We start from the raw sequence: 20,829 nt of genomic DNA, 5'->3' as shown, positions 1-20,829 counted from the left end.
CGAAAAAACGCAATGTTACTGTGGCATTCCCCAGCAACTAAAAGCGTATCCGCATATTCGGTATTGGAGTACATTTTGTGAAAAAAGCTTCAAACTAAGTCACAATTTGGCAAATGCTATCACCCTGTATGTTTATACGTAGTCATGTATTATTTTATTTATTTTGACCGAATGTTCTTGATCAGATTTAGTTTCATCTTGGATTGTTTAGGAGGCATAGCTTGCGTATTCCGAAAGTCAAAATTAACGCAATAACCCATGGAGAATGGAATTTATCTTTTATGAATCTAACGCCGGTATGCATAGTCGATCTTCGGCTCTTTGCCGGATAACCGAGCGTGCCGCCGCCGACGAGAAAGCGACAGGTTTTTGATGCAAAGTTGTTCATCGTTAGATGGAATCGCCCATGATTCTCCCATGTAATGAGCATCCGCAATATCACTATTCTGGTTGCCTCGACGGATAAGATGTTGTATAAATAAATCGCAAAATAATTTTTAGACTAGACGTATTTTTGGTATTAACGGTGAAAGCCCTTATTAACGTTGAGAAAAACAACCAATTGATTCCGAAACCTCTTTTCTAAACATTAAAATTATTATTTAAAATGTAATGCAATAATAACTTTGTTTATTATTATTATTAATGGGCAGCAAGACCGATTGGATCGATAGCCTTTTTCTGTAGGAAATAAATATTATTTATATATATATTATTATTATTGCTTGTGCAAGCTTGATTTTTTCCACCAAGTAGGGACTGACAATTAAATTCATTTAAAATATCTATTATCAAAAGAACAGGAATGCCTCGATTTGTGATTTGTTCCTCGTGATCGATTAATCATAACATGTTAAGATGTGTTATATTAACAACATATATTTTGCCCAATTTTCTTTGAGAAACAAAGCGTTTTCTGAAATCGGCTTCAGTAAATCTAATATATTCAGTAAATTATCTAAGGTATTTTCCATATCTCAAATATACCTGAGAATAATACAATTATTATTTGAATTGCATATCAGCATTCAATTGCAATATCATATTATTATGTATATATCATGCAATGAAGAGCATACTCTTGATGGTTTCTTTACGTACCTTTGTGGTATGTTCAAATCTAATTCCAAGTCTGAATTATTCCGATTAAAACTGTACAATCATCGAGATCGTTATCTATGTAAAACGAAAATAGTATAAAACACACGAGAACTTGAGAACTTTCACTCCCAAAATCGCTTTGGCGATCGTTCGGAGATGCCTACACCCATCTCCGACAAATTCCCACCCAACAGCATTAAAATGCGCGTGTGTCAGATGCTCAACCGATCGGCTGTGCACCCAAAATTGCCTCCAGCGAACGTCGGGAGGCCGGCGCATCGTAAGAGATCGATTATGCATATCGGCCTAAGACTGTTCAATTTGATTGGTTTTGTTTCTGTTAATGTTTAGGAGTCAAATTCATATTTGCTAAGAAATAGCGCAGTAATGGGCAACCCTGTATAATTCGTCACGTCCGGCTTATAGATTACAAGGATGTTTTGGGGGGTAATTTTTTATATTGTTTGCTTGTTTTATTGTAAAATGTTTACAAAATAATCTTTTTCGATAAAATCTCTTCGGAAGAGACAATTGCATTCTATTTCTTTCTCATCACTTTCACCTTCACCGGTGCTGTAGAATTTTCTAATCTGCTGGATGCAGCCACGATACGATGTATTCATATCTTTTCGTTGTAATGTTCTTAGTACCCATTTCACTAGCGTTTTCCTGCCTCTTTGAAGTGAATCTTTGCAAATTCCATTATCTACATCTTCAAGTGCTGTTTTTTGTAAATTAACATTAACCTGACGACATGATGATCATCTTCTCGTTCTTTCCACAATGTGGACGCTGGCTTTTTGTTTTTGATCTATTTCATACTCTTTTTATCCATACTTTAATATTTCTGTTTCCGCTAATTTAGTGAAAACATTGCAAGTTTTTTTAGCATTTAAATTTTTTACGTGGTCACTACGTACTGCTGTAATGTGAAGCCACACCACAACAAAAAAAACAACGAATTTGAATCCCGAAGTCAATAATCTTATTTGGTTATAAACTGGAAAATTATAGGTGTTAATTAGATATTATTAGAGAAAGTTGATAAACAGTACCATGAACAATATATCATGGATATTTTTGGTTTTATTATTACGTGATTACAGAGTTTTAAGGCTGTCGTATCTCATAAGAATTGAAAATTAGTGAATCTACCATTGCGGCGTTCGAATTAGAGGTGGTGTGAACCATCCATACATTACTGTAATTATGCATTTTCTCATGATAATAATTAGTTATATTCTCGCAGCCCATGAATTACTCTTCATCATCACCTGGCAACTATGGTGGGCCACCTGGATCCGCGGGACCAGCCGGTCCAGGAACGCCAATTATGCCAAGTCCACAAGATTCAAGTAATTCGGGAGGCGAAAACATGTACACATTAATGAAACCGGCCGTGGGTGGAAATATGCCTGGAGATTTTCAGATGGGTGGTGGGCCAGATGCGGGCGGTCCAATGGGTCCAATGGGACCCAATTCAATGGGCCCCGTAATGAATGGGGATGGAATGGATGGTATGAAAAATTCACCTGCAAATGGTGGTCCCGGGACGCCGAGGGAAGATAGCGGAAGTGGAATGGGAGATTATAATCTTGGAGGATTTGGTGGACCAGGAGAAAATGTAAGTAATGTGTGAAAACCGTTTACCAACAATAAATATTTAATAAATTATGAACTAAGTGCTAAAGAACATCACCATCATAATTCAATTTCGGAGCATTGCCCGTAGGCTTCATTCATATTAATTATCAGAAACATAACTTCTTTGCTCTCTGCAGTAAATCAGTTTCTACTATTTATATATTCAAATTCTATACCTTGTTGAAATTCTGAGTCAATTTTTTAACAATTTTGGGTCAATTACATTGCACGTTTGCGATAGGGATGAAAAAATAATAGAATTCGCCATTTTATTGAGCATTTATGAAATTAATTCAACATTCTTACCAGAACATATGGGACTAATCAGCAGACCAAGTAGGAAATGAAAAATTACCTCCGAGCAGTGGTTTAGACGAGGAAGACGCAACGCTCGAAATTACGGATCCTCGTCACAAAATAATTCCGATTTACTATACTTAGGCTAGTGTGAATAGAAGTGAATAACTAATTTTCTAAAATAAAATAAGTAAATAATAATAAAATAAAAGTTTATCTTTATTTCGAATTTAATTGGGGCAGTGTATGAAATCAGTAGCTAAATAAAGTCGTTTTAGCATCAATTTCAAGACATGACAAATGTTAGTGGATGGCGTTGTATTACGACATGTAATGCTGACTTTTTAACGGAAAAAATTAACTTGTCAAACCAGATTTTTTTTGTAATAAAGATAGTACTGATCGAGAGTAAGGTTTAATTCAACCCTTGAGTATTAATTATGGCCAAGCGCTTTCGACAATTACGTCATCAGGGCCATTGGCCAAACACACCATTTTTGGCACAAAAAAGTAACGATTAGCATCTTGGCGTAGGTTATGAAGATGAACAAAATATAAGGGTAGAAACTTACTCGTCAAGGCAGTCAAAGAATTAAAATCGCAACACCGAAAACAAAAACATTAAACCGCACTAACAATTAAAACTTAAAAAAAGTAAAAAAAAAAATACAAATTGAAAACCATGGTCTGGTCGAAATAAATTTGACAACACTCAGCGAATGTTCTATGCAATTCAAAAAACAAACCAAACTATCTTATCAGACTGTGAAGGCTTTCACGGCCGGTCAAATCACATGTAGATATGTTTTCCGGGCTTTAAAGCCGTGGTCCATGGGAATTTATTCCTGACGTTTCGTCCTCAACTGCGGTGGACATTATCAAAGGCTATGAGGCAGTGGGTATATTATTATGAAAACGAAAAATTGCACGAACCAATTTATTATTAATTACTGGTTTTTAAGTTTCGAATTTTAACTGTTGTTCCAGTTTAATATTAGCTTGTTTTCTGCGTTGCGACTTCTTTGACTGCCTTAGCATTGTTGACACTCTGCTCTTCGCTCTTGGGGATGTACGCTTGTGTTTTGACGAGTAAATTTTATTCATGGCTTCCCCCAGGGTGCTGATCGTTACCCTTGTATTTTTAGCAGCCCTAATGATGACGTAATTGTCGAAAGCGCTTGGCCATAATTAATATTCAATGGTTGAATTAAACCAACCCTTGATCAATAAACACTTTATTGCAAAGAAAAGGTCTCGTTTGACTGGATTGTCTTCAGTGTGTACATACCTGCTTCCTCCCTTTTTAAAAATAAACTATTTGATCCAAATACATACCAAGCTAAATGTAATAAAAATACTGTAACAATCTATATCCACTTTTGTGGTTATAATAATTTGTGACGAAAATAATAATTTGTGGTTTCAAAAATATCGAATGTTGTTTGTGTCTGGTGGTTATTTCCTTATGCTCTTGTCCTGTGAATACTATCAAAATGTGGTAACTGAATCTTGAAATAAGTTTATTAAAATTAAATGTTCACTGGTGAGAGCATCCCGTTCCCAAATGTTAGCTTGAATAGACCAGGTCTTACAAAAACACTTAAGTCCGTTACTTTCGCTTTATTGTTAATATTTTCTGCTAACTGTTTAATCAAGTTCTATTTTCTCATTCCATTCCATTTATGATATTGTGATGACAAGGGATGATGTTGATGATGATATGAAGCTCAAGTAGGTCAAGGAAGTTGAAAGTTTCAGTACAGTTCCTTGAAATGTCTTAATCTCTTAGGGCCTACTATATAATAGCACATAAAAGAGGAGTCAGTGTATTCCTGTTATAATGCAACAGACTTACTCAAGACTGTGAGTCATTGAAGTTTCTATTCTGCGCCGCCAGCTCTGCTTAACATAATGAGAGTAGCAGTAGCAGGAAATTTAAAAGGACGAATAAAACGAGCTTCTTATGATTAATTAGTGCCGTAGAAAATACCTATATGACCAAAGCCATTGCATGCAAGCATGGGCATTTTAAAAAGTAAATCACAACGACCATAGAAAGTAGAGACGTGATATGATATCAGTTTGAGAAATTAATTTTAGGAACTGTCAGATGTCAGTATGAATTTAAATCAATTGGGTTGGACTTACAATTTACCCATCTATTGTGCAGATAATTGAACGTATTGGAATCTGACCCAGTCGGTTTGAACAGTCGAAAGACCCTGTTTTACATTCTCAGTACCTTTTAGAACATTGCACATTCGACCTTCTAGATACTTTAAAAGGGTACTGACTAGAACGATTCGTCTAATCGTGCGGTAGAATGTGGGTTTCGACAATAATCGCCGTTAAATAGTGATAAATCCTAAACATTGTTGATATTTTCAACATATGCGTATATCATAGATGCGATGGGAAAAGCATTCTTGCATAACCAAAAAACTTTCAATCCACAAAATATCATGCAATTAATAAATGTAAAATAGTTCAATTAAAAAGGGAACGTAAATGTAAAATACTGCATTTAGATTATATGCAGGGTATAATGAAGGTGTGAGTGGTGCCATAGCTTTCTCTCGCCAATACGGAAATCTCGGGTGAATTAAGAGCTTAAGACAGGTCGAATGTGTAAAAACAAGAATGGTGCTGGTGCTTGCGCTTAGTAGACTGACACTTAACCACTAAAGGTCGCTTTCCTTCCAGGACCAAACGGAATCGGCTGCTATTTTGAAAATAAAAGAGAGCATGCAAGAAGAGGCCAAGAGGTTTGAGAAAGACTCGGATCATCCTGAGTATTTCATGCAATAACTCACCTCGGCTGGCCCTCAATAGGCTGGTGGACTATGCCTCTTCCTTGACCTAACCTACTAACACGGGCGGTGGTGTGTTCAGCAAAAGTCGCCAACTCTTCGGGCCGCGCCACTAGTCATCAATCTTCTATTTGTTTCCAGATATTCCTGTGATTCCAGACCAGGGAGCACAGGGCACATCGCACATGTCAAGTTCCTTCATCCTGAATATTTCTCACATTTTTGTCCACCAGCCTAGGCGGGCTGGACCACTGAAGTATGTTGTAATCACGACAACTGAGCTCTTACTCCTTACTACATTCATAATAGACCACTCATAGAGATGTTAAATTCTTTTTTACTTGTCAAAGTGAATTTGGAATGACGGAAAATGCTTTCTTCTTTCTGCTGCATTAATCGTAGCGCATTTAAGGCACATCATTTAATCCATCGGACTCGTTTTATCGCAAATTAGATGCTATTACTTATATTAATTCCTCATCTTCTGATTCAACGACTTTCCGGTTTCAGTGAGTTTTTATTTAATATCTAATTTTCTCAGTAATCTTGAGAAGGATGTAAGAAAGCATTGTCCTGTTGTCGGAACTTTTAAGGAAGATGTCGGGATACTTCTTACTTAATTTTCTATTAGTTTCAAGGTATATGTTTGAACAATATGTGGATTTATTTTGATAAGTGTTGCACCATATATTGGCATCATATCCATGAAACTATAATGTAATTATTTGATTGACCTAAAGTTTTCAATGGGAATTTCTCGCTGTATCCAGGGCAAATTATCGAATTTGCCACATTTTTCGGAACGTAATTCGATGCAAAGCAAACATCAAACAGTTTTATATTATATGATATTAAATATGGAAAGCAATGAGCAGTTCAATATTTTAACTAGATACTTATTTCAAACAGAAACGGTGAACATAAAAATCCCACTGAAAACTACTCGTCTAGATGTAACTGTCACAAAGATTTTTTAAATATTGCCTCAAAGCTTTTCAATGAGATATGAAAAACACTTATTAACGTTTGTTTCTCAATACTAAATTAAAAAAGCCATTCTTGAAATTTGTTTGCGTTTTAGTTTTGTAATTTGGCATAAATTACAGTCCGTCAGTTTCATCAGAAACTTTTTCAAATCTCGTTGATGTTGTTAGTTCAATTTTTTACATCTTTTAATTGTTTCTTTAATTGTTTTGCATTCAAAACAATGACGATTGAAATGTTATGTGCTCCGATTGTCTCGCAATCTTTCAACTATTTCCAATATGTTTTGAATATTTAATAGGAACATTCGGCAAAAAACAAGTTTCATTGCCGTATGAAGCCAGGTTTTTCTCCTTTTTATGCGGCATCTTAAAATTCTAGTATTAGTTGAATTTTATCAGCGGCGTTGTAACTGATTAGCACAATTATTTTGTATGTATTTTATTTTATGATTATATTGGTTCCGTATTTTTGTCTAGACCACTTTGGTGTACCACGAGCTCTGTATTTTCTATTTTCACTTACACTAAACAATTTTTTCTCATTGAGATGATACCTATTTCTATTATGTAATAATTAAACATTGTATTGACGTTATTACATCACAAATAAATTAGTTTTTCGAAATAGGTATCTTATATAAAATGTAATTATTTTGTTTCTAGATGATATGATAGAACGTTTTGTACAGATTTATTAGCAGATAGGTATCACATTTTTTGGAAATTTGACATCTCTACAAAAAATGAGTTTTCAATTGCGAAACGTTTCTATAAGAAACTTGTTATGATATGTAAGTATTTAGGAAATTCTCTGAAGATACCCGTGTATATGATTGTAGTTTCTATAAAGCATGTTTTAAGTCATTTTAATTACTTGCCAGACGAATCCGAAGGGTCTATCAATATACAAGAGTCTATCAAATGAACATGAATAGTTGAGTGGTAATAGGTTGTGGTTTCCAATATTGCAATTATGTTCTCTCCCGAATCCAGATAGATATTTTATAAACTTTTATACAAAAATTATCTTTCATTCTTGTAAAATCCATCCAGCGTCTCATGCATTTTGTCACTCCTTTGCTTAAAAAAAAAATCCTTTTTGGAGATTAAGAACATATCAAAAAGAGTTATGTCAGTATTGTTTTGGATCGATTTTAGAACTGTCGGGACATATGCACTGCTTTTTAAAGGTTTATTTTCACATAACGCTTATAATTCGACATTGGTAAAATATTCAATATTTTTATTCCTGTCATTTTACTAAGGAATTAAGTTTTTTTTTATCGAATCTTGCTAGTAATAATTTGAAAATGATCTGTAATTTTCCTGTAAAACGAATCTTCCGGGCTATGATTTAATTTAAATATAAGTATCGATCAGTATTATAATTTAGCGTGTTTCATTTAGCATTAATTAAGTCTAATTATTTATACTGTGTAAAATGTGATGGTAAACAAATCACTTTATTAATATCTAGTAAAGTGTAGGATAGTGGGTAACAAGTTATAGCCTTGTTTCATTTGATTATATTCAACAATTTTGCGGCTTTAATACAGACTGAGAGAGACATGAGAACATACTCAAGACGGTAAATAACTAAATATTAATAGAAAACGTATTTCTGACCAACTATTAAATACGGCGCCTATTTTTAAATTTATATGCATTGGACGTTTTTGTTTTGGCGTTAAGTTAATTTCTTTGTCTTAATATATTTTTATGTTTGAACATAAGATTAAATAAATGTTCAAGTAACAAGTTTTCGAATAAAAGGAAAATCTGTGTCCAGCGTATCGTTAGGGAAATAGTTTGGAACGAACGCTTTAGCAACTGTTACATTAGGTAAATAATAGTCTGTTTTTATTAACAAACAATTTAAAATGACTTCATTATCATTTATGTTTGGAATTTGATCGCATCGAATTATTCAAGTATATATTATCTAGGTACGTTCATTGAAGTTTGTAATAGTTTAACATCACGATAATACTAGTTTAGCTTTGGATTTACCTGGCGATTCGTCTGGCGTAATAAAGACATTTAATAACAATTTGTACATACATGCAATAGCGTTGAAGGGGAGAAATGCTCTGAAACATGTAATTCTATTGACATTTTACAGGTACATAATGTATTCTTGATCGATGTATGTACCTCTCCACCTGAAAAATTATTTTATTGGTAATAATTTTATGATCTTGGACCGTAATTAGGATAAGATGTTAATTTATAAAATATTCTCTTAAAATATATACTATCTTAAAGTATATAAATTGATTTATTAGGCTTAGTTTGTCTGAATGGGTATGAGTGAAAGTGTGGTTGATATATATGTGATAAGGAATTACTGTGAAGATGTGAATTTTATTAATATTATTGTTTTCTTTTTTGTATGGATAATAAATATGAAAAGTTTGATATTTGCTGTTTCAATTTTGTAAATCCTTTCAAATCAATAAATTTCCTAATTCATGATTTTTTAAATTTTTTTTGTGTACAATCACATGTACGAGTGCTAATTAGTGTCGTCTCTACTATTTGCTGTATGGACGTATTTAATGAAATTTTGAAAGAATTACTTTTTTATTTTGATTGAGATTTTCTACTTTGGTGGCAGTTTGGCAACATGGGTGAGCAGTATCGAATTTTCGGCTGCGCGTACGGTGCGTGCTCGCTTATGCACGAGTGATAGGAGATCGTATTGTAAAGCTTTACCAATTATTGTTGGTTCGAAGCCGGAAAAAATGCAGAAGTCAATTTTTTGTCTTTGTAGCCAAGTGTAGCATTTGAGCTATGATGGCAAAAATATGTTGGATTAGGTTGAATCAACTAACAATTATTGTCGATACTTCATAATTTAGAAAATTCTTTGGAAGTGACAGTTTCTTACAGCAGAAAACAACTGGAATAACAAAAATACGTAAAAAATTAATACCATACATAATTATAAGTGTTTATTTAGAGAATGTTCTTTTTAAAAACAAGTTTTATTTAGCGTGGCTGAAGACTTAACAGAGAAGGAGAACGCTAGCTGAATTTGGAATATAGACTAGAACTAAAATGCTGTACAAACAGAATGTGAATGGTTCTGAGTTCGTTGCCTGGCACTGATCCTGCGATAGATACCACTTATAGAAAAATTCCACATACGAAGTAGGCCAGGAGGTTTGGCATCGCTCAGAACCTATTGAAAATATCGAGGTGTGCTATTTGCATAAACAAGAAAAAAATGTGAAAATCGCTTTTTTTTTCTATAGACAATCGCATATAACTCGGTAAGTATGCATTTTAGAGAAGACATTTATACCTATAAATTTTTTCGTTATGAAATGTTCTACTAGATAGAGTTGGTCCGATATCCGTAGAATTGAAACGTTTGCTGCAAAAAAGTAGGTACAAAACAAGGTAATTTTAAAGTATTTATTTAACAATGAAAAATTACCCAATAACGCCATACATTTAGAGAAAAGTACTTGACTGTAATACAAAGCGAGAGCCGTGAGTAAGTAAGGCCGATTAAGATCTGATGGACACTTTCTGCATAATGCAATTGTCAAATAACCTACCTGAAAAGACATTTTTAAATTTTGTGCCATGCCAAGTTATAAATATGTTTTGCTTCCGCGTGTCTACACCTGCTTGGACCTTTAAACTATCATATACAATTGCCATACTAACCATTTTTCAATTTTTTATAACTAAGCGGTTTTCAAAAGCTTGAAAATGCTGGCTTTTAAATCAATAAGCCTGTAAAGCGAAATTTGTGAGCGGGAGAAAATCGGAAAGTATAGAAAAATAATACGACTAGTTTTTCCAACTGGCAAATCCCGCTTCACAGCCTTAATTATTTAAAAGCAAAAATTTTCGAGCTTTTTAAAACCGGCCAAAAAGTTATTGAAAATTGAAAAACGGTTCATAGAACAATTGAATTTGATAGTTTAACGGTCCAGGAAGGTGTAAAATAGCAGGCCCAAAAAAATTTTCATAACTTTGAGCCTGGCACAAAATTAAAAAAAGGTATTTTTTTTCAGGTAGGTTATTTTAACAATTGCATTACGCACAACCGGCCATCCGATCTTAATGGATCTTGTGGCTCTCTTGTATTGCAGGCAAGTACTTTTCTACAAATGTATGGCCTGATTGGGTTATTTTTTCATTGCCAATAAATAATTTACAATTACCTTGTTTTTGCACTTTCGAGCATTTTAAAGCAAACATTTCAAATCTACGGATATCGGACCAACTCTATCTTGCAGCAAATTAATATGGAACAATTTCTAAGCATACATTTTTTCTCCTAAATGCATGATTACCGAGTTATATGCGATGTTTCCGGGAAGAAACTCAATTTTTATTCACTTTTTCGTCCTTTATCCAAATGGCACACCTTTTCAAGCTGGCGCATCTCGATATTTTCAATAGGTATACCATTCCCTTTAACCACCAAATAGAAAGCTCTTGTAGTTTTTGTACGACGACACTCAAGAATTCACCACTTGTCCAAAACGGATGCACTCGATTGGTTCAGTAAAATATGAGTGTCACATAAGAACAAATTCACAGCGAGTTTTCAAAAATTTCAGATTTCAGATATTTCAAAAAAGATAATTTTTTTGAAGAACTTTGACCATCAATAGCAGAGGAGCCAGACATTGTTTGTAAATAAAAGTTAGGTCAGATGGTCTTCTTTTGATGCAAAGAATGCCGCAGTAGCCTTTTGATTAGGGGCTTTCGGGACACCCTGTATATTTAAAAGAGTGTCACCTGGGTTACACCGCAAGCAGACCCCAAGTCGCTTACTTTAAATTAAATTTCCTTGTATATTACTACTACTGGAATTTAAGTTCTCCCAAATACTCTGAACACTTTTCATGTTTCAGGATTTATTCCTATCTGTATCGGTTTGGGACATATTTGCATTTTTTTTTTAATAAATGAGATATACAATCCTTAACGTTGTTACCGATACTTCCCAAATAACAAAACATTTTGCACTGGGAATTTGACGAATCGTTAAAAAGGTGTAGGTTACTTAGGAAAGTATGTATCGCGTCCTACTGTTATACAGATTGTTCCAAATAGATGTCATCGTTTCATTTAAAATATTTTAGAGGTTTAGAGCAGAGCTGCTTTGGCAAGACCTGAAGTTTTCGCAATAATTTTATTTTTTGAGTTACGGTTAGCAGCTCATATTCGTGGGCCGTTAATTTCAATTCAATGTAAATACATATTTAATAATTTTGAATTAATTGAATCATTATAATTACATTAACGTTTAAAACATATATAAATCTGATTAATACATAACGCATTAATTCACCAAACGACTCAAATATAGGGTGCATATGGCGCGTTGTAAATGCCGATGCAATTCAGGTAAATCGAACTCTCTCGCACTGTTCAAAATTACGATTTTGGAGTTCTGTACCTCCGTTAGGGGTATACTGTAAGAATTTATTTCATATGACAAAAATCACATTATCTGCGGAAATAACGATTAATAATATAAATATGTAACAAAATACCTAACGAAATTTTAGACACAAAAGGTGTGCTGAGTTATAACATATTAAAAATAAACTGGTTAATTGGACCTATTATGCTCACTTAAAAACTTTCATTGCGCGTAAGCGGTAAAAATACCAATACGAGCGTCGCAGCAGGGGAGGATTTTGTTTAAACATAATCGGGATTGAAGTCACAGTGTAGTTCTGCTTAGCCAACGCGGGGATATTATATTACATTTTCAATTTTCTTTTCACTATATTGTTTCTTATCGATCTAATTAATGTTTGTAGTGATTATGTTGATACCATGGGCGCTAACCAGCAGGAAATATACTTGCTTTTGAAAGGTAACTGTTCTATTAGTTCATATTTATTTAGATCTATTTAAACTTTTATTTAGCTTGTAAAACATTATTTATATAGTTTTTTTCATTAATATAAAGTTTATTAATTGAAACGAAATCGTGACTCATGTAGTTCACTAGGTCAAATAACCTCACGGTAAGCTACTTTCTCACCAAGGCGATTTGTAAGAACTGAAGCTGTTAATATATACACAGTGTTGCTTAATAATATGTGCTCTGGGCCTTAACTTTTGAGCTACAAGGTACCGCATTTTTTAGAAATATTCATACTTTTATTATGACTACAGGTATTTTTTGTGGAACAGTGCGCATTTTTCGTGCATTAAAAGGCTGTGCAAAATATTTTTTATTCTTGCTAGTGGCGTTCTCGGCGACAACAGAATTCGGAGTGTGCAGGATTTTATGATCAATTTAAAATTAAAACATCTCAACATTATACATGCAAATGACAGATGATGAAAAAACATTTGTTCAAATGACTATCTGAGCAAACTATTATTAAAGAGAAAAAGTCTGCAGCAAAATTGAAAATTTTATTTAATAATGGGCGATATTTCAGTATTAAGGATGCAATCAGATATTAAAACTTTTAAGGGAAAAAGTGTCAATGTTTTCAAAGTAGTTAATTTTAAAATGTTGTTGCTAGATTTTATAATTGCGGATAAAAAACCAAAACCAAGACCAAAACTCTATTGGAAATGTTTATTAACTGAAACAAAATCGAATATGGATAACATTTAAGAATTTAACGTTGTTTGAATATGCACTAAAAAGTAGTAGAGTTGTATTTAAAAAGCTTAGAGCTTTTGAGACCCCAATATCTGCATCATTTTTTAAAGTTAAAATTGAATGATACTAGAAACTTTATCAAAAATAACATTTTTTTAAATTTTATTTTTGTACTATTTAAGTAATGAGTATATTATCCAGTAATAGTATTATCTGGATGTACTATATAGGTACCTACTATAACAAAAATCAACATATTTCAAAAATATTTATTTGAATTTTTTGATCTAAATACTTTAGGAAATTACTTGACTTATTTATAACGTACCTTCAAAAGTGTACAATAAATAAAGAATATCAGGATATATGGAAGATTCAAAGGTGCAAGAAAAACGCATTATTAGTAAATCGAAGCATTTTAAAGAGTTATCTGACGTACCCTATGTTGTATGTTAGTAAAATAAGTATCTAAATGATATAAAAAAATTTGAACAGTTGAAAGCTGCAAGAAAAACTCTTGTAAGTGGTAAATTAAAAGAGGACGCTACCCTTACCAAAAAGCCGCTAGATGCAATAAAAATTCCGCAAAAAACGCAGTAAAAATTTTGCAAAACCTCAATATAAACTATGCAAATTCCGCTAAATAAAACCGTTCTACTGCACATGCGAGCAGTATAAATGTTGCAAAATAGAAACTACAACCCTGGTTGCCATCTACTTCTACAAAATGAAATCCCCTAAAAGCTCGATTTATTCTCAAAAACTTCAACGCCATTCAGAGGCTCAATTTATGAAAAAACAAGCGCAAATCTGATTATAATTTTGATCTGCACCATCTGCAACCTAAAGGGTCCGGGCTAGACGGCAAAAAGACTAGAATAGTCGGACGGATCCTGGCCGCTGGAATTCCCTATCACAAACCGTTTGTAAGTAATACGTAAGTGTTAAATTTGGAAAAACAGCTCGAAATCTAAATAAGTAGGCCAGGAACAGATGCAGGGCGCTTTCCGCTAAACCACCACAAAGTAATAAATAAAATTCACCTACCTTTCTGCATTTTGCTCTGGATTCTGGGAGGGTTTTTAACCTTCGAACAAAGCAAAAGTTCAACAGAAAAACAGTAATCATGATTTTTCATACTTTGAATGCAATACAAGACGGGTTCGCAACAGAACACCCTTACCTAAGTTGTAGATAAGTTCTATTTTGTTGAGGCGGATTCATTTCTTTACAAACTGCTTGCTGGGTATTTTACCTCAAAATTTTTTGTCTGTACGAAGTAGACAGAATAGACAAAAAATTTTGAGGCGAAATACCCAACAAGCAGTTTGTAAAAAATAACACCGTTACTTCACATAAATAATAAATAAATTGTAAATATTCATAAAAACAGTCTACTGCGAAAAACCTAATTATTTAGTATTAAAAAAACCAAGTAAAGATTATAAACATTTGAAAAATTTTTGAATAGTATTGAAAAATTTTTTACAATAGCATAGTTAAAATTTGAACATTTTAACCACCCCTATTTGGAAGTTTAGCGTATAATTCGCAGAAGAAAATACAGATAAATGGCGTAAATTAGCATCCAAGATAATCAAAAGTGTAGTTCACAGCTCATTTCATTTTACAGAAAAAAAAACCCGATCCAGAATCCAGAAACTTTCTCGTCGTTCATCGTCGAACGCAGCAATATCATAAAATACAAGTCAATAATATGGAACTAAAGACTACATCCACATGGCAACCAAGGGCGGTAAAGTAATGCCAAACTTACCGAAATGTGCATCGAGTCACCTGAAAAAAAAAACATTCTTTAGAATATCAGAAGTTTAGTCCAAAACTTAATTACTTGAAATAGGGAAAGGAAAGAAAGAAAAATTAGAAAACCTTAAAATTCTTCTTCTAGGTTGCTTATGAAACCTTGAACCAAAAAAAAACCTTGTCCTTTGAAACGAAACTCAATTCAAGCTAACGGATTTCGATAGATAGAGATCCTTACCAGTTTTATGCAAGCTGATTACCATTTTCTACCCATTCATATTCAAGAAGCTCGCGCTACACTTAAACACACAGTGAAGATCGACTTAAAATTGAAAACTTTAATCCTGCAGGTAACGAATCAAATTCCACATCAAACGGATTCACCGAACTTGCCTAAGTGGCATCAAATCAGTCTATATATCCCGTTTATGAATATGATTAGAAAGGCACAAAGGTCTGACGACATATTTCCCTCATGGTGTTTGACAAACTGACAATTTAGTAAGCGTTTTGAAAAAAAACTCTACGAATTAAGGTTTTTGCCACATTTCCAACCCCCCGACCTACTGAACTAACGTAATGATCTCGTAGTTTGCTTTATCGTCCCTTCGATGTGTCCTTGTATTTACTTTACAGTCCGAACTCCGTTTTTTTGTCATTGACAATGTTGTTGAAAGCCTCACTTCATATCGCAATATTTTCAAAGAAAATTTTCACGATCAAACTCGTTTGGAAGATCGCCGTAAACAAAATAGCTTACTGCTGAGAAATGTTTATCTTTGGTTGCAAATATAAACGTCTCCAATAATGCGGCTAAATCTACACTTTTATGCTAAATTAAATTTGATTCGTCTTTTGCTCGATTTTTCTAAAACTTTGTGCCTTTTCAGCTTGATATGTTGTGTAGAAGCTGCCTACATGTCAGATTCACATTTAAGCGATGCCATCCATGATTTGTAAATGACTTGATCAGCCCTTCGCTCAGTTTTTATGAAACTTTCAGATTGTGCGGCTTGATATGTTCTGTAAAACCGTCCTAAAGGCAGATTCACATTCAAGTCATATCATGGTTTATGAATGCTTTCCTCTGCTCCCATCATTAAGACCACCGGAATACTTAACACGGAATAAGTTTCTTGCTAGAAATTAATTTTAAAAATTGATGTTAACGTTTCGTTAGGAAATTTGCTATCGTTCTCAAAATATACCTAAAAGGAGTATATTAATAAATTGTTTAACAAGGCTAAATGAATGGAAATCTGTTTTTTCCACATTTTTTACAAATACATATTTTAATTTTAACGGAAATCACCCGATAATGGTGAAAAAGGAATTGCAAAAGTTTATATGATGTATGACCTAAAATCATTTGTTTTGTAATGAATCTATTTATCACAAAAAATCACAATAGAAGTTTTAAATTTCAATAATTATCCAAATTCCTTTATTGACAAATGTTTTAAATTCCAAAATTAAAACATCAATGTAATTTTTTCGATCATTGAGGCTACCGAAATTATTTTAATTTGGAAAACATTTAAAGAATTGAGCGGACAATATGGGCTTTACCTTTGTGAGAAGAAAACCCATATAATTCATTCTTTCATTCCCTTGAATTATGTCAGTTCCAGCATCAATCATCGCTTGCATCGCATATACTACAAAACCAGTGAAAGACATAGATAAAGCTGTTTAAAATAAAACAGCTGGAAAGTCAGTCAGAATTGTAAAAAAAATAAAACTGATCAAAATTTGTGAATGGTCTTAAATGTACCCAAATAATCCTAAAATAGACAAAACTACATTATTTTTTACTAATGCAGTGCTTTTCCGTTGCCTTCTGAATCTTCTTTCTGTTGAGTTAATTAATTCAGGCTTAGGGCCAATTTCTCGGTCCTAAAGCAAGGAAGTGCGGTACCAAATTGGTTTGGCAGAAATCGATAGACAGAAACAGACTTATGGAACAGAACTTCAAAAATATTATCAATTAAGAATGTTGCTTTTCCTATGATGATATGATGAAATTAGTTATAAATACAAAAAGGTTATAAATACGGAATTAATCACTTTCAACTTGTCCTTATGAGTTTCAGTATATCGACTAATGAGTCAAAAGCCCAAAATAAGAGCAGAATGACCATTGCCTATCATATGGTAATAAACTGAAACAATTGAATACTTATTGTTCATTTGGAGTAAATAAAACCATGTAGTAATTCCGAACATTTTACTTAAATTACATTTACAGATATATACGAGTATCTTAATAGAAATATAGAGGAAATTGCCGCGACGCCTGAAGATAGACAGTTAGCTGAAGAGTTGATTAAAAGATCTAAGAGCAAATTACAAATTATTGCATTAACCAAAAACAAGTTGACAAGAAATCCTACCCTCAAAACTGAAAATGAATCATGTGTTAGAATATCAAAGATCACTGTGGACGGTAAGTTTCGTTAAAATCAAATTTAATATATACATATAATGCATTTTTATATTTGCAATTTAGAAAATCCACCGCTTCCATCGAATAGAAAACGATTACGATTTCGGATACAAAGATCCACTTTCAAATCAATATGTCCGTTTAAGAGTAAGTACTTAAAACATTCGCTGGATTTTTACCAAAGCAATTTCTAAAAAAGAACACATGCAGTGATGGGAATAATTATTCTGTTCATTATTAACTTTTTTCGTTTCAGATCAACCTGCAAAAGAGTTACCAAAGGGAATAAAACAGGGTACATTATCGATGCATAGGAAAGTATTTTCAATTGATCGACTGTCCAAAGTATTTGGTGTAGTTCACGGAAACTGGTTGCTCTTGTATTGGACCGAGAAAAACGTAAAACCTTTCCGTGCATTAGATTTGGAACTTTACGAGGCAAGGGAAGACCGCAATGATGCGAACAGTACGATGTCGTTTACGGTTTTTTCACCAACGATGTCAAATAAAGAATACAATGTAAGACTTTCTCGAAATACACATGGATTTCAGGTATGTGAATAGTAGTTTTCTTCAGTTTCTTGCGATAACACACAAGGACATGCTGCAATGGGTTGCCATTATAAATGAAACCCATGAAAGACTTCTGAAGATAAATACACAGACTGGAGAACATAATTATGAAGATTTAAGGTACTTTGAAGTAACGGAACAGGAAGGAATTTACAGCGAAATCAATAAGTACGGTTTTTATTTAAATTATCATTAGCCTCATACGAATATCACATATATAATTTACTTATTAGCAAATCAATGCCAGCCTATGAAGATTTAGATGAGATAATGAATACTCCCCCCAAACTTCCTGCAAAATCAGCCAATCTTGTGCAGTCTGCCAAAATTGATTACAACGATCAAGAAATTTCCAACAGCGAGCTCAAATCTAAAGCAACAGAATTATGTGAAGAATTGGAGCAGCCCTATGACGACGTCGTACTTGACGAACTTAATGAGAGCATAATTGCAAAAAATAATTTTGTTGACTGTTCGCAACCTAATTGTACTATATCCGCTATTGAAGGAAATAAAAATAATCAGCGTCAATCTTCTAATGCAGATCGGGACAACTCCGCATTAAAAACCCAACAAATGAATGAAAATGGGTTTGAAACAGATGAAAGCTATATCGAGATTAATTCAATCAATTGCGAAGTTATAGGCATGAACGTACAAGAATTGGGGGCAAAAGATATTGACAACGACTATTCTATAACTTCATCTCCTTTACCAGAAAAAGAAACGTCCGGGAACCACGAAAGTAGAGATGAAAAGGTCGGAGGAGAACCAAATAGGAGCCAAATCAACAAAGCTTGGAATAATTTAAAGAGAAACGCTCAAAATAAATATCTGAAAAGTCCTCATCTAGATAAAGGTAAAACTTTTCCCAAGGAAAATAGTTCTAACCGAACTAACACAAGGGGTGTGACTGATAAAGCTCTGACACCACATCACACAAGTAACATAGTGCAAATAATTAGAAAGAAATTTGTGCCAAAAGAGTATTCCGGTTGTTCCTTAGGAACCTTTTCGCGCAACTCAAAATTGGAAACATTTCAAGCTCGCCCGCAAAGTAATTGCAATGAAGCGAATAATGTGAAATACTTGTGTAACACTACAGCTAGCAAGTCTAATGAATAACAAGAAGAAGCTTTCTCGCTATTACGAGCGCGCAAAAAGTGACCAAAAGACACTGACAAATTAATAGCGCTTTGAAAATATTATCTAACCTGGCAACAAGTAAAGGAGTTTACAGATATGTATATGCATTGGGTGGACGAAGAAAGCGTGACTTTAATATGTGCTTAATTTAAAACGACATTAGGATAATTGTATAATCGAAGGTGTCCTTTTTTAGGACTAGCCATCAAGATAATTGCAGGCTGGCCTGGATTATCTGTCTAGTCCGGCAAATATTACCAAGTGTCTGGAATATTGGACATTTATGTCGATCTTCAACTTTTTTAAATTTAACTCCGGGATCTTCTAGATGTAAAACAAGTCCAGTCTTAAAATCAAAATTTCGTTTCGTATAGCGTAAGGGACGACATAAGTTCTATATTTCGAATGGGACACTCTGTATATTATCGTAATTTTCTGTTGAATATTGGTTTGTGACCATTTTATGCTTAACAATTTATAGGGCTACGTAGGCTTTGTTTAAAAATTACTATTTAATAATATTAAATAAAATTTTTAATTATCTTCAAAACAGGTCTGCCATAAAATATGTATTATTACTATTTAACGTTTGTGAATTAGCTTTGTACAGAGTAATTTAGCCTATTTTATGTAAAGTGGCTTATGACATATTTTCCAATATACATAATTCCAATTATATTCTGTATATTAGGATATCCAAGGTTACCAAGCGTGTAGATGGTTGAAAATGGCACAATAGATTTTTAGTTGTTTCAAATCAGAAAGCTGATCGGTAAATAAACAAATTAATATTGTAATGCAGTTTTACTCGCACTATTTTATCTCCTTGGGCAATGAGATCAAATTATAGTGATGAAATTCAGAAGTTCAGAACAATGTAATTTGCGGAAAGTGGATAGAAACCACTTTTTGTGGATACGTAGCATTAGTGCGACATAAAGCTAATAGCAAAACCAATTTGACCAAAAGGTGAGACTTTCAGCAACGACAAAATTGTAATTTACTTAGCTAACTTTTATGTATAATCATCATATTGGATTCGTGCAACAGAGAATTTGTGCTTTTCACTATGTAAGTAGTTAAAGAATCCAAGCAAAAATAAAAAACCAATCAAACTGAACAAAACCCAAATTTTTCAGAAAAATTGAAAATGGGTCAAACATTTTCATGACAGTTAGTTCCAATAATTTTTTGATAAATTTCAGTTTTTTTCAAAAACATAATGTCTGACTGTTTGCTTATTTAATAAAACGAATCATTTTAGAAACCGCACTTGTAACCGTTTCTACATCTAACAATGGAAAAATGTTTTTCTGTAACAGGAATTTTACAGAATTTTATTATAATACACATCAAACTACAACATTACGTACATCTCAATCGCCCGTATTAAAAAAAATAAGTTTGACCTAAAAAGAGCACATGACAGCTATATTACTTTGTTATAGCACTAACAATTAC

General features: G+C 33.2%; 2 protein-coding genes across 6 annotated transcripts in view; both read left to right on the top strand.

Moving 5' to 3' along the window:
- The window catches only part of LOC109537923 (single-stranded DNA-binding protein 3), a 29,673-nt gene extending 20,417 nt beyond the window's left edge, over positions 1 to 9,256 (top strand). For 2 of the 5 annotated variants that reach the window (XM_019904890.2, XM_019904889.2), the window contains 2 exons: positions 2,351 to 2,725; positions 5,746 to 9,256. In XM_019904890.2, coding sequence (XP_019760449.1) covers positions 2,351 to 2,725; positions 5,746 to 5,850 — 480 coding nt within the window. In that variant the 3' untranslated portion in view covers positions 5,851 to 9,256. Of the gene's footprint in view, positions 1 to 2,350; positions 2,726 to 3,054; positions 4,474 to 5,745 lie in introns of those variants that run through there. The other 3 variants (XR_002171986.2, XM_019904892.2, XM_019904891.2) reach the window with 3 other exon arrangements.
- A 3,195-nt stretch (positions 9,257 to 12,451) lies between these two features.
- Positions 12,452 to 20,162, top strand: LOC109538037. Its single transcript, XM_019905077.2, has 6 exons — positions 12,452 to 12,692; positions 17,452 to 17,649; positions 17,713 to 17,796; positions 17,906 to 18,168; positions 18,227 to 18,390; positions 18,456 to 20,162. The coding sequence occupies exons 1-6, from the start codon at positions 12,653 to 12,655 to the stop codon at positions 19,345 to 19,347; spliced, it is 1,641 nt and encodes a 546-aa protein (XP_019760636.2). The 5' UTR covers positions 12,452 to 12,652; the 3' UTR covers positions 19,348 to 20,162.
- The last annotated feature ends 667 nt before the right edge of the window (positions 20,163 to 20,829 follow it).

This window comes from Dendroctonus ponderosae, unplaced genomic scaffold (genome assembly GCF_020466585.1).
Source record: "Dendroctonus ponderosae isolate FM_Combo_2020 unplaced genomic scaffold, Dpon_F_20191213v2 Dpon_F_20191213_1, whole genome shotgun sequence".
NCBI classification, from domain to species: Eukaryota; Metazoa; Arthropoda; class Insecta; order Coleoptera; family Curculionidae; genus Dendroctonus; species Dendroctonus ponderosae.
This window is presented reverse-complemented; position numbering and strand designations above follow the sequence as displayed.